Source organism: Harpia harpyja, chromosome 7 (genome assembly GCF_026419915.1).
Source record: "Harpia harpyja isolate bHarHar1 chromosome 7, bHarHar1 primary haplotype, whole genome shotgun sequence".
In the NCBI taxonomy this organism is placed as follows: Eukaryota; Metazoa; Chordata; class Aves; order Accipitriformes; family Accipitridae; genus Harpia; species Harpia harpyja.
In genome coordinates this window covers 35,243,619-35,258,267 of record NC_068946.1, presented here as the reverse complement: position 1 = coordinate 35,258,267, position 14,649 = coordinate 35,243,619, and the positions used below count along the sequence as shown (strand labels likewise).

General features: G+C 37.9%; 1 protein-coding gene across 6 annotated transcripts in view; it reads right to left on the bottom strand.

The window, feature by feature from the left end:
* Positions 1-14,649, bottom strand: part of LRP2 (LDL receptor related protein 2) — a 135,611-nt gene that overhangs the window by 98,466 nt on the left and 22,496 nt on the right. For all 6 annotated transcript variants that reach the window (XM_052793431.1, XM_052793433.1, XM_052793434.1 and 3 more), the window contains exons 4-9: positions 13,311-13,427; positions 5,020-5,130; positions 4,790-4,903; positions 3,390-3,506; positions 2,440-2,583; positions 899-1,018 (exon numbers count right to left, since the gene is read on the bottom strand). In XM_052793431.1, coding sequence (XP_052649391.1) covers positions 899-1,018; positions 2,440-2,583; positions 3,390-3,506; positions 4,790-4,903; positions 5,020-5,130; positions 13,311-13,427 — 723 coding nt within the window. The remainder of the gene's footprint in view (positions 1-898; positions 1,019-2,439; positions 2,584-3,389; positions 3,507-4,789; positions 4,904-5,019; positions 5,131-13,310; positions 13,428-14,649) is intronic.

Below are 14,649 nucleotides of genomic sequence, written 5' to 3'. Positions count from 1 at the left end.
GCCTGGAGTCAGTGCATTGATTCCTCCTCTCTATTATGAACAACCATGCTGTCATTGCAGCTCATACAGCCCTCAGCCACCCAGTAATCTCAAAAATACAGAAATCTCATTAGAGACTGAGCACCTGGAATACTTTTAATAGCACAAACACCATAGCTTGGGTTGAAAACCTGTAACAGATATTTACCCAGTTTCTTTTATTAGGCAGTGCTAAACTTCATGATTCTGAAGTTACTCTATTTCCAGTTACAGAGATAAATCCTTTGTACTACCAAGGGTGTGCACTAACAAGTTACAGCAGCTACAGAATAGAAATGCAACACCAAAATACCTCACTTACCCTTACACTCTTGCAAATATTCTTCACTTTCATGTAAATAATCTATATATTGAAATGTCATAGGAGATACAGCCATTCCATAGTGCAAATACAAAGCACCCTTTTCATTTTAAAGTACAATGATCTACTGTCTTCATATAAAGCCACTTTCAAAAAGTACCAAACACTTCAATATCATTAACTGTTTTTCCAGGCATACACCACCACACATCCCTGGACCAGAAACAAACTCTCCCCATTTAACCACTAAAAAGACCTGTAAAAAAATTTGATAATAAAACTGCCATCCAAGAGTAAATCTTTTTAAACATAATCATGCTCTCACTACGTCTTTAACGGTCTTATTGAAAGAGATCTTTATGATATCTCTCTGGTTTGTTTCTGTGTCGCCATGCTGCCATTGTACTACTTAAATTTTAATTCTTTTGCTGACTCTTAAGATTTTCTCTTTGCCAGTACATCCACCCATTTGGAAATGACTTGCCTTCCTGGAATCCAAACTTTCCCAATGAGCTGTAGGAAGGTACTAGGTATCAGCAATCACTGTACTTCACTTACCAACACAAGTACGACTGTCATTACTGCTTATTGTATATCCTGCAGGGCAATAACACATCCCTCCTGATGGAGAAGAATGACAGCGATACTGGCAACTCAGAGCAGCGCAGTGTGATATGTCTAAAAAGGAAATAAAATAGCTCAGAAATACAACTACGCATATTACCAGTAGAACTGCTTTTTGCCTTACTAACAGTTACAAAGCTATAGTCTTTTCTATGATGAGTCTACAATTTCAGGAACAGCTTGTTAAAAGAAATCTGCACAAGAAATTATGTCTAAAGTTCCACAAAATCACATATGCTTGCATACATGCAGGCAAGGAAATGGAAAATAGAAGATAAGCTACTGTTTATAATAGATTTTCAGAATGGAGTTAAAGGATAAGCATCAATCTTATATGAACCACCACCAATAAGTGCCATGTAAAAAGCTCCACTGAGGAAGCCATCTGCAATGCACCATACTTTTCTCTGGTTCCACAAGACCTACTTGTGAACAACACATCCTCGAGCTCCATCTATTGGCACATAACCTCATCATTTACTCTTTTATGCAGAAAAAAACCTACTACATTACATTAAGAAGAATATGTATATTACTCCAATATATTAGAATATATTGGTTAGGTTGTGTCCAAGGAGAAACTCTTCTTTATCTTTTTCTTCTCTCTCTTCTTTTTTCCTTCACCACTTCTCCCTTTCCTTGTACTACCACCTAATAAACAATTCAGCGATAGGTGATAAAATCATGATTGTAAAGCAGTTGCTGACTTAAAAGTTGCTTCCTTTTCATCTTCCTTTTCCTCAGTTTCTTCTGATAAATGCCTTGCTTTGCAGCCCACATCTGATGTTACTACAAAACCACTCAGCAAAGCAAGAGTCGCTTTCTTACAATAAGGTTTAATTTCCTATTTTTTTTCTGCCCTCCTATTCCAAAAGGCATGATTTTATCAATAGGAATTTTCCTCTTCTTAGAAATTAAAAACATAAAATACCCTGGTCCTGATTCTCAGAGGGAATCAATGTTCATAAGAGTGAAATTAACAGGAAATGTGAATGCTCATTGCCTCCAACAGAGAAAAGCCAGTATATCACTAACTGGAGAACCAGACATCCCAGGTGAAAAGATATTTTTGCAAACTCTAATCTAAGTAAGTAACTTAGCCAAGGCTCAGGATACACTAATTCACTCCTGTGTTCTGATCAGTACACAACATTCCTTCTTACTTATAAACAGGGAAAAACACAGATATTTAAACAAAAAAGGCATATAGCACACCTTTCCCTGCCTTCTTGAACACATTTTAGGATATGGAGAGTGAGTTAAAATCCTTATTTGTGAAACTTCATGTACAGAATTACAAAAGAAATGGTCTGTTTGCAGCATACATGCCTCAGACCATCTAGTCAAAACAGTGCCAACAGAAACAGTGAGCTTCCAAAATTTCAGCATTGTTTAGGAGACAAAAGGTGAATGTGAAGAGGTATCAATGCTGATGATTCTGCTATTCTGTGTATGCTTTTGATTCTAATACATACTGCAATGTCTGCCCGCAGTGATGTTAGTTTCATCTTCTCCTGCAGGGCAGTCTGCAGCCCCATCACACACTTTCCCAATTGGAATGCAATGCCCTGACGCAGGGCAGGCCCACTCTCCTGGGTAGCATTCATGGCGACCACTTTCTATGGAAAAGAAAAACAAGAATAATTGAGGAGTATGTTTCAAATAATACTTCAAATTTCTTGCCTAATAGCTTCCCAAAGCATCTCTATCCTTCATTATTCAGTTTCTGGTTCTTGCACACAGCTAGGAAGGACTATAAAAGAAACATCATCTATACTTCCTCGTCATGCTTTCTTTTACCTTCAAAGTACAATGCAAACAATACTTGTGCAGACACATGAATCCTTTTAGTTTTCTGTGTTGTTAGAAACAGTAAAACCATTTAGCTTTAGACTAACTGGTGGACCAGAAATGGAACTATAGTTTTGTGGTTTCAAAACACACAAAGGCTGCCTGGATAAAGAGAATAATGATCATCATAGAAAAGGCCAATGAAAGAGAAAAAAGCCCACACTTTCATTCATTAAATTTCTGTTTCTCGCATGACACATCTTGGCAGGAACTGAGTTATTTTCATTTTCAACCAACTGATTTTGGTTATTTGGACCCTCATGTCTCTTAATAGATGACCTGAAAAATCTCCGCAGGAAAAAAACAAAAGATGTAAGAGAAGACATAAAAGAAAAAAAGATGTTGCTATATGCTAAACTTAGTCCGCATCATACTCAGTATCACAGCAATAACTCTCACACAAACAACAATAAAAAATATTGCATAAGTAAAAAATAGAAACAAACAGGTGAACATGAAATTCTAAGGTTTTCACACAATTAAAATGGATTCAGAACATCTTGATTTATCAAAATTTTAGTGAGGTCTTCCTCTGAAAATGTCATCATTAGAAGTAATTAGCATTAGTATATACCGCATCCTCTTTCATCTTCATTATCTTCACAGTCATCATCTCCATCACATATCCAGCTCTGATGAATGCAACGGCCACTTGGGCAAGTGAAGAAGTTGCCTCTGCAAGTTGCATAAGCTAAGAAAAGAAACATGGAAAAAAATCAAACTACTCTAAGTGACTAAAAGGTTAGAAACAGTAATACTGTCTCATAGATGAATAGTCATTTATAATCTCTCCTGAAAAAGTGAGCCAGTTCTATATCTTGTATATCTTGTAAATACTGCTGTTTTGCTCTGGTTTTAGGTATGAACTTTATTTTAGAATACTCTGGGTCTTTATAGAAATGAAAGGGAAGGCTAAGTTTCTCAATTAATTGTGCAACTAGATGCAGAGCACCTTATTAACAAGGTTCCTGAAGGTGGACATGACAAGGAGATGGTACTCAAGACATCAGGAGGTAAAATATTTGTATGCCTTGTACTAAGAGAAACAGAGTTAAAAAAAAAAACAAAACCAAAAAACCAATGAACCTTTACGTCAAAGCCCTCCATGGTTGGGAAGCATTCCCTAAGAGTTCAGAAACATTTGTGGGTCCTCCAGAAGACAGGCATTGCCAAAGACATGAAAGAGAAATATTTGGGGGGCGGCGGGGGGTGGAATCATACTGGTGTGAGGTCCTTGATAGGACAGAGCAACTAAATGGCAAAACGTGGCCTTCCTGCAGTGCAGAATATAAAACTAACTTAGATCCTATAATCAGTGGGGGTCCTTTTAAAATATATATCTCACAAAAGTGATAACTCTACAGACATGATTCTGGCTGGAGATGCAATACTTTGGGATACCCTGATTGTGAAGAAAAGAATGAGCAAGACATTTGCAGAAACAGAACAGTCAATTAAAGACCTTACGTGAACATCTAAAGAACAACCATCTGTACAGTTATTTGTCTGTAAAGTTGCACATTATAGTAACAGGGAATAATTCTAGAAGATCCATTCCACCTATCAGAAAATAAAAATGCAAAAAAGAGCCCAACAAATTTGGACAAAAAACAATAGCATGCTGTATCTAACTGAGATTTCAGAGTGAAGGAATTACCTTTGGGTCATGCTGAAATGAAGAAAATGACAACATGAAGAAGTGGAACTATATGTGTTAAGAAGCAAACTGTCACTGAATCCAGCAAATTCAAATAGTAACCACACACCAAGGCATTCAGCAGCAAAGACAACCTGAAAAAAGTCTATCAAAGTAGCACTGCAATTTTCTTCTCTCCATACAAAAAAGTCCTTGTAGAACAGAAGCTAGCTTTTGATGGCTGTATAGCCAAGCAATCAACTTCCTGCTATCTGCTTGAACCAGTTCTTAGTAAAATAGTTTAAAAAAGTGGGGAAAAAAAATGCAAAACATCATACTGCAAGAGTTTTCATCGCTCCTATCTCCACAGTCATCATCATGGTCACAGATAAAGGCTCGTGGGATGCATTCTCCATTAGCACACTGAAACTGCGCACTGGTACATCCATGTGCTGGAAGAGATTTTAGCAGAGAAAGACATACAGAAAATCTGTCAGAAAACTACAATCTTTAAAATAGGATCTATAAAGCATATTTGTTTTGAATTAACTCTGCATGTGGTACTTACTGCAATTAGCTTCATCAGAAGAATCTCTGCAATCAACTTTGCCATCACATCGCTGGCTTGCATTAAAACATGCTCCATTTGCACATGATAACTGTTCACATCTTGGGTAGTCTACAATAAGAAATCCTTCAGTATTAGCATGAATATTAGACTATAGAGTATAATGAGTCATATATATCTAGTGTCAACAGAATACCTTGATTTATAACAAAACAAAAAAGGAATACAAAACTTCCTGTACTACTACTGACAAACAATCTATTTATCCAGTATACTGTCTCCTCGAACAGATATTTAAGAATATCCTCCAGACAGATGTTACAAAACCTCACAAGAAACAAAAGAAAAACTAGATGCCCTCCCACACCCCAAAAAGATTTGCAACCCAGTTTACCATATGATAGAAAAGAATGCAACACAAAAGGAGAGCAAGCTGTGAACATTTATTTTATTTACTTGTAGCTCAGTTTTACACTTTATTGATCTTTATAAAAGCACTTAGGTAGAGAAGGAGTTCCTGAAATTTACAGTTCCTAGGTTTTCTTAGAATGTCTTGAGTTCTTAAACTGAGAGACTTCAGGTTTTTATGGTTTTGTTGTAATTAAGCCAAGGATGTTAAACTTCCAAGTCCATGATCAACTTTAGGACCTCTATTTTTTATTTCTTGTTTTCCCCTTCCCAAAACAAAAAAGATTCTGCAGAATGAATGGGTTTTCAGTTTCTGGCTGTTCTACTTATGTAGATGACCTACAGGCCAACACAAAGGATTATTTCAAACAACTTAAAACCAATTCTGAAAATACTTATGCATATAAGCAGTCAGTGAGTTCAGTGGAACTATCCAACAAACTAAGCATGTGCACGTGCTAGAGTTGAGTAGAAGAATATGAGCTTAGTTTAGCTCATTGCTGTATAGACAAAAGTTACTTATTTCAGCAAATGGCAAGTGTGAAAGCAAATAATTGCTGGGTTTGGAAGTGAGATTTATTGAACCTTTGCCTCTATACAGAAATACAGGTAGATAAATGACCTCAAGAAAGAGAATAACCAAATTCCATTTTGCACCTTTTAGATTTTCAGTTTGAATTCTTATCCCATTTTACTTCCATATGAGTTAATAAAACAGATAGAGCAGGCTCTCACTTAGGCACATTTTCATTCATACTCTTGGAATTCAAAACATGGATTATAAAATTACTCAGGCAGAACTCAGAAAAACTGCAATTTTTCCAGACAGTGGCAAACTGTTTTGCTTGCTTTTGCTGTTCTATATATCATCACATTCCCACTAAACTTCAATCACCTATGGAATAGGCTTACATGATTTTAACTGTTAAGTTCTTAATATGACAGCATAAACAGCTGTGTTGACGTCCACTACAAGTCTAGCCAGACTATCTCCCTGATTGATTCATTTACATTTCATTCATTTTCACTGCAATTAATATACGTCCACAATGGCCAGGTAGGAACAGTATGTGCCTAATCAGAGAATGGTAGTTGCAGATTACCAGGATTCCAGCTACAGCCTTCCTACCTGTGGCCTTCTGGTGCTAGTTCCCAGACTTTCCATTACAAAAGCCTGCACTGACAATGCCAACACATGCCCTAAATACGATTAGCATCCTTTAGCCCCACTTCTCAATCAGACAAACTCCCTTCTAACATAGACAACTCATCCATTTCTTGCTTGCATTAGGCTTATGAACAACTCGTAAAGCTTTGGAAACAACATGGATTCTGAAGTCTTAACTCTGCCTACAGAAAGAAAGAAAGGCCTGACCTGGGGCCACGTTTTATGCTCACTGTCGAAACAATGCTTCTTCCCTGTCTGGAAGCAGACAAGCCATCACAGGGAAGAACCATCAGGAGTTCTACGGCACAGCAGGAAATAGCTATGGCAGTACAAGAGTATTGTAAGTATCATGGGGCACATATAAGAAAAAGAACAATAAAAGGTATTTGTTTTGTACCTGTACTGAAGTAGGAAATCTTTTAAGGGGATTTATAATGGACAGTTTTGTAATTTTCTTCATCTTTCTTCATAACCCACAGAAATACCTTCAGTGATGTTCCAAACTGTTTCTGATGGACTGAATGTCAAACAAATAGGAAGTTGAACCCATTGCCTTGCACTGCCTGTTTCTTCAAGAATGCCCAGGCAAACTAACAATCTAGTCAGTAATAAGATTTTTCTCAAGCTCATATTAAACTCCCTTCAAAGGAGGGAGACTTTGTCAAAGTTTTTTCTCCTGCAGCAAGCCTGGAGAAGACCTCAGCCTGGAAAAATCTTTATGATATTATATAATCTAGTGTATAAATGCAAATCATTATAAAAATACCAAGCATGGCAATAAGTAAAGATGTTCTGAAGACACTTCAAAAATACACATTCTGACTACATTGGTGGTTTACCAGAATGTGAACAAATACTTCTTTTTCCTTATTTTCTTTTCAAATCTGCTTGGTGTACAGATTCTTTATTTTAATTGTAGTTGTAGAAGCAAGAATATTCTTTGAAAATCCTGATGGACACAAATTTAACTTTTAAACTCTGTACAGGTAACCCCATTCCCAATCCCCTGTCTAAAGACCAAGTTTAGTAAATTATAGTTCTGATCACAGCTTTCTCACTGATCTGAAAGATATTTTTGACTGCATTGTGCATTGTACATTATACTCTTTGTACCTTACAGCATATTATTTTAATAAAATGGTTTTAATTATTTGAGGCATTAAGAACTACTCCTCATGAATAATGGCAAAGCTGTGAGTTACACCAAAGGCTGTAGCCAACGCACTGCACGGTTCAGGAGCATCTGTGCCATCAGGACAGTTCCACAGTAGCTGGGATAAGCATCCACACTTTTATGGGAGGAGAAGCAGCAAAGATACAAGAACCAAGCAAGAAACTCTGGCTTCTGTGAGGGCCAACCACTGTGCTACACTTTCCAACAGCTTCTAACTAAGGCCCCTGTGGAAATCACACACAAAATGCACCTATGGCATTGTGTTTGTGGTGGACTCCGTCGATGTTGAGAGAATGAAAGAAGCCAAAACAGAAGTTCATAACAATACTAGGATATCTGAAAATGAAGGAGTGCCTGTCCTTGCAGCTGTGAAAAAACAGGACTTAAACTGCCTTTCTTTCTCTCCAAAATTTAGAAAACATTAGCAATGAGTGAGCTGAATTCTTCTACTCCCTATCACCAAATGGAAAGTTCTGAATAGGAAAAGAATAATCTGGATTTTGGCAGTGGAAAAGGTAGGAATGGGATGAACCCCCTAAACTGGAAGACCTATACAATCTAGCTTAATGAAAAGCTCTCCAGCAAAGAAAGTCTGGGAAGTGAGTATCATGACATTTTGAATTTAAGCGAGAAGGTCTTACATTAGTCACTGTATTTGGGGCTTGCACAATAAACATTTCCCAGCTTTTATTTGACTGTCTTTTTTTAAAACTGAGATCTCTCTGTACACACCTGATCCCACAGCACTGCATTTGGGTATAAAAACCCATAGCTATGCAAGAACTGATACTGATCAGAGAAGCTGATCATACTGTCTGTGTTCTAGGGGTCACATGGAAAAAGCGCCAGCGCTCTGTGAGTGACCTGGAACTATGTAAAAACTAAAGGAAGGGTGAAGGCTTCTCTTCCAGGGACTCGGACACATTGGTTTTTTCTAGGTCAGTGACAGATGGATTAGAAAGAGCTAAAAAGGAAGGATGAAGTTCTGAGTTAAAAGGACAACAAGGTAGGTAGTTTGCATCTAAGGAGGTCTGAGAATACAGCTGTACAAGAGGAGAGAGCAAAAGGAGATAGTATAAGACTGAACACGGGATTAGGAGAGAAAAGTGAAGGGACAGAAAAATATAAACACTGTTTCCTTTCACCTTGCTTTTAATTGTGAAGAACATTTATGAATGAACATTGTTTCTTTTATCTTTTCCTCCCAAGAACCTTTGGCTAATTACAGAAAACTGAAAAGAAGAGATCTTTTCCTAGTGATCACAGTTCCTAGAAGATAATATGAACTTTGTGAAAATGGGGGGAAATCCAGCTACATTCATTCTAGCACTCAGGAAGAAAGGGCTCTTCTTTCTCTTCCCTTCCTCTCAGGCATCTCTTTGTCTTAGCCAGAATACTTCTCCACAATCTGTCTCCCCATGGTATGCCAGCACTTCAGTTGCGAAATATAAATGACTGGCAAACACCAGCACAAATGACAGATGAGGTACCTTGCTCCTTGTAACCCACAAACTGTTTTGGGGCAACAGTTGCAAACACATTTAAATGGCATGTTTCAGTGTCCACATGTGGAAGATGCTTGAAAGCTATGTCACAGGAATTGCTAAACCTACATTATTTTGGCCTCTGCCTAACACTTTGTTCTGTAAGCTAGAAATAAATCCATACAAAACCAATAACAGGAAACAGTTGCAACTGGTATGTGATTCAGTAGACACTGATTTCTGTCACACAGTCAGGAAGCATAACCTTCTGTAACCCTAACCCATGTTACAAGGAAGAAAAAGAAAAAAAAGGGGGAGGGGGGCAATTTCCTACTTCCAAGTGTCATTGTTTTATTGCAGCAACATTTCAAAACATTTTACAAAATAAAATTAATTAAAACCCATTCACTCACTGCCATGAGTCACCACCTCACAGTGGGCAAATCATTGCCCAGACAGCTCATAGCCTATCAGAGACACCAGGAGGAGGACCTACCCCAAGTCCAAGAGTCCTATGAGCTACATGATGTCAGGTGGTGTTCATAGCAGAGATGCCTTGAGAGCTGGCAGACTGACCAGACCCTCATTCCTGGCCTTAGTTCCTGATTTTGATGCCTGCCACTCTCGTCTTCGGCTGCCTTCCTTACCTTTGCTCCAGTTGTGCTTCTTCCCTGTCCCAAACTCTCCCCGGTGGAGATACTTCCTTCAGCCTGAACTTCTGCCTTGTGCTGTAGCTGTTACATATAATTTGTCCAACATCAAGAACATTAGCCTCTGATCATGGCCGCCTTCTCCCTTCTTGGACTACATCCCTTATGACCTCTTCAGTTCTTGATCTTTGTTCACTTTCACCCTGATCTCCGCAAACTCATCCCAGACTTGGCTGCCCACTTCCTGACCACAACAGCTATTTAGCGTAGCAAATAAGAGGCAGGAATTAACAGGTTAGGCAGTTGACCCATGGCAGCAACTCGACATTTAAATTAGAACCAAAAATCCAGAGTTTCTGGGCCTGCACTTAGCCCATCAGCCTCAAACAACACATCTTTAAAATACTTCCCCTTTCTCCCTCATGGCCTCAGTGCAGTGCTTAGCTGCCAGAGCTGTATCCAAGAAGGTTATTCTGTCAGTCACAGCAAAGCAAAATGGACATACTGGGATTTTCATTTTTTAACTATGAAGCTGAGGCAGGAGAGAGAATTCTATCTTTAATTGAAAGAAATAAAGTATGTAACACAGAAAAACGACACCAGTATTGGCTGCTTACTCCCAAAAAGTATTCACTACCCCAAATAGTCTGCCATTTCATTCTACATTTCTGAAGTTCTAAAATGAAAGTATTTGCTAGCTGCTGACTACTAAAAAAGCTGGAAAAAACAAACTGATATATATATATTTAAAGAAAATAAAACCCCACAATTTTATGAAATTAAAACAGCTTCAATGCACTAATTACATGACCTGTAGCTGAAACATTGTTCTGATGTTTATCTTAGCCTCTGCATGGGTAGTTTTCCCTTGGTGTTAATCCCATTAGCAGTAAAATGGACTAAGGCTTTGAATTCCTTTGTTGTATTTTTTTACATGTTTAATTGCTGAGTTACTTCATATTGGTGACATTTTGCATTTGACTAGTTTCTTAAATAATATAACTTATCAGCAACTTTATCTTCTTTACAATCTAAATCTGCTTCCAGACAGATCAGTGAGTGCAAAGCATAAGTAAACAGACATGATAAGTTTGCTATGAAATAACAGAATCAATTCTAAATAGCATTTTTCTTTCATTGTTCATGGATGTTTCATTTTTATTTATGAAATCTTTTAATGTAAATTAAATAAGAGAAAAATAATTACAAAGGAAAAGGCCAAAATAGTGATATTCCTCTTATATTTGTTTATATCAGATAGTGTGGAAAAGGAAATGGATGAAACAGTGGGGAAAAAAAAATAATATTCAAAGCAAGTGTTAGAATCTGCTTCAAAACAGTAAAATCTAACACTTACACTAATCTCTACTGTATAGTTGATCATAAAATCACCAAATTATTAATTTTATCTTATGGCTTCTGCTTAAAGTTCCAGGCCTTACAAAGACAGAGGAGTAATAAAATTAACCAGCCTTTCTGGAAGGGTTTGTCATTACATTCTTCTTGATTCTCTTGTCTTCAGCACCATCACATTTCTTTAACCTAGTCCAACACTCCTACTTTCAATGTTCCAAGTCACAGTCATTCTTCTGTTTTAGAGGGACTGTCAACACATATTCTAATAAACCAGAGTAGAGGCTGTTGAATGATAGGAGGCAGTCCCTCTCCCTGGGGCTAAATATACTGCCTTCACAACAGTCATGGGGCCTACTGGCTAATGCAGCAATGACTGGTTTTCCCACAGAGCAGTAGAGTGCTACTGTTAAGGTATCTAGAGGCCTCTTTCCAAACTGCCTTTTTAATTTACTTAGTTGAGAATGTTAAACATGAAATAAAATGTGCACCTCAATTTTCAAACATCACAGCAGCTTCTAGTCTGAAGAAAAAATTGTGAGTATTGTCTTTAGGACTCTACTCTCAGCCTACCACAGATTTACTGCATTATAACAATCACACCATTTCATCTGGCTGTTCCACACTGTATTCAATGACTACTCACAGATTTCTCAGAGGTGCTGAGCAGTTCCTCTTTTTAAATTCACAGATAACGCATTTTTTAAACAAATATCTTTTCCTCAGGAATTTTTTTTAATGTGTCATAGATTTCCTAAATTAAGTTACCAATCTCTTTTCTTCCTCTAAAGTTTAAGAGAAAAAATGCCAAGCTACAGAAGATACTCTTCCAGCAATGATATGAGGTACTTTGGATCTTGGCTTTTAGCCATTTGTGTTGGTGACTTCAGAATTGGCTGTGGGTCTATCACATGGAAAAGTTCCAAGCTGGCTGTCTCAGCAACGTTTTATTCCAGAGTACCATATAGTTCTAAATCACCTTTCATTCTACAGAGTGTACATTTTAGCCACTTATGAGTCAGCGATAAAACACACTAGCAGTTGGCTGACCATGTAATATGCTGGTTTTCCTCTATACAGCATGTGCATATGTCCTTTTTTCCTCTAAGCACAGCCCATTAACAACATTCTATTTCTTGCTTCTTTATTCATTCCTTAGCATCCTAGCCTCTTCCCTCACCTCCTGCCCTGGGTCTGGTTCTGAACAAAGTTTACAATTATGCCTTTTTCCAAAGGCACACTAAGTTCTAACAGCTGGAATAGCAGCTCATATGTTATATGCCACTCATAAGGTGTAAAGCTTTTCCTTAACACTAACAATGAACAGACATGCTGTTACACACTGTTGTGTAGGTATTAGGCAAAAACATCGCTGAAAAATGTGGCCTCTATTCTGTGGCTAGCTGTCCTTTCCATCGGTATTCAACCTAGGCCAGGACCTACGGAGGCTGTCACGGGACAGTCAGGCAGCCTCAACTCTGGGGAAGTTAGACTGAAAAAACCTACTTGTTCATCTGCATTTTGTTGGCACAATATAAACAGCTTACCTGAATACAATATGACCCAACACCGTTTCATCTCCACAGGAAACTGCAGTCTAGAATACAAATGCTTTTGAAAGGGTCAAAGTCCCTCAAAGAAGTGATTTGGGATCAAATTCTGCTTTTCTATACAGGTTATAGTTACCACTGATTTCAAAAGGAGTATGCAAAAAGATTATGAAAAAAATTGGCAAAGTTAGCTCTGAGTCTCCCAAGGCTTTAAGCCATTTAAACATGGTTGCTTTTTTCCAATGCAGTATTAATTATCTTTCAGACAATGACAAACAAGAAGCCCTGATCCTATGGTAGCAGTTTGCATTTGAGTTCTGCAATAACGGATCTGTATCAGAACATCAGCTCTAATACACAAAAGAATCTGAAATGAAACTCTTGTAACAAGAAGCATATTGTGGTCATCCTGTCCGTCAACAAGCCCTTTAATCTTACACATTTATTAAAATGCCACAGAGGGATGAGATGAAACCAGATCTAGTGCTAAGAGTGAAGACTCACGGCAGACTCTTTCATCTGTTCCATCAGTGCAGTCCTTTACTCGATCACACCAGTATGCATTTGGGACACACTGTCCATTTGAACATGTGAACTGCTGACTTGAGCATGTCCTTCCCGCTGCAAGAAACAGGCACTCCATCAGTCTTTTCCATCAACCAAGATTTTTTATGCAGATGAGTATTTTCCCCTCTTCCTCTTTCTTTAACTACTCCATCCTTCTCACAAATATTAGCATAAGACTTTCTCCCACTGTACCTTTGTGTACTCAAGGAGATTAAAGAACACTTGACAAGCACATGGCAGATAACATAGCTGTATGAGGCCTTCTGTAGCCTGCAAGGTAACTGCTTTTCTGCACTGAAGGGGTTGACCTCTAGAGGTTAAAAATTACCTCCTTATAATTGTTCTGCCTAAAAGATTAAATTACCAATTCTCACTGTTTTAAAGTTTTCTCTATTGTTTTGTTTACTGGGTCAAAATCTGTCAGTAACTCTAAGTTATTTGGTCAACTAGAATGCCACAATGTAAACACAGCAGAGCTGGAGGTAAGGCACTGCTTTCTGATACAGCCAGGGCCTCAACAGTCAGGAATATTTTTACATTCATAACTAATAGAAGATCAAGAATGATTATGTCTCTTCTCATGACAGCTGCATCACTCAAAAGCAACCACATAAAACTGTGCAATTCCATTTTGATTCCACTACAGCTAAATTAAACTCTCTGTTCTTCTTCGGCAAATTAATTGAATCTGTGAAGATATAGCCGAAGGGTGAAATTACTGCTAACTTTTTCTTCCTTCTGCCACCTGCACATTTGTTTATTTCAAACTCATGCTATATCTCAACACCATCCCAGTCTATACACTGGTATCTGGTCTACTGCTTTACAGGGCCTCTCTACTCCTTCTTCTGTCAGCAGTGTTCCCAAAGTAAGATCAGCTAGTGGGATACTAGTGTTATGAGGAAAAACAAAAGCAAGACAGTAAAGTAAAACAAATTTGTTTCAATTCTGCATGTGTGACTTCCAGAGCTGTCGGCCATTTTTCTCAGGAAAAATTTTTAACATTTCAAGAAGGAAAAGCTCCTCCAGGATTCCCAACCACAGAGATAAAAATCCCTTTAGAAGAATAAGGACAAATACCAGGAGATGGGTCAAAAACAGCAGCAGCACAGTGCCGCTGTATAGTTACTAACACTCATGATTAACGCCTACATGGAGAACAATGTTACAGTGACCTGATGCGAAAATCACTTCAGAGCTGTTGCTTATTTTGCATTTTGTATCTATAGATTCCTTAGTTAAAACATAACCAGCAGTTGTGCTGACACCTTCTCAG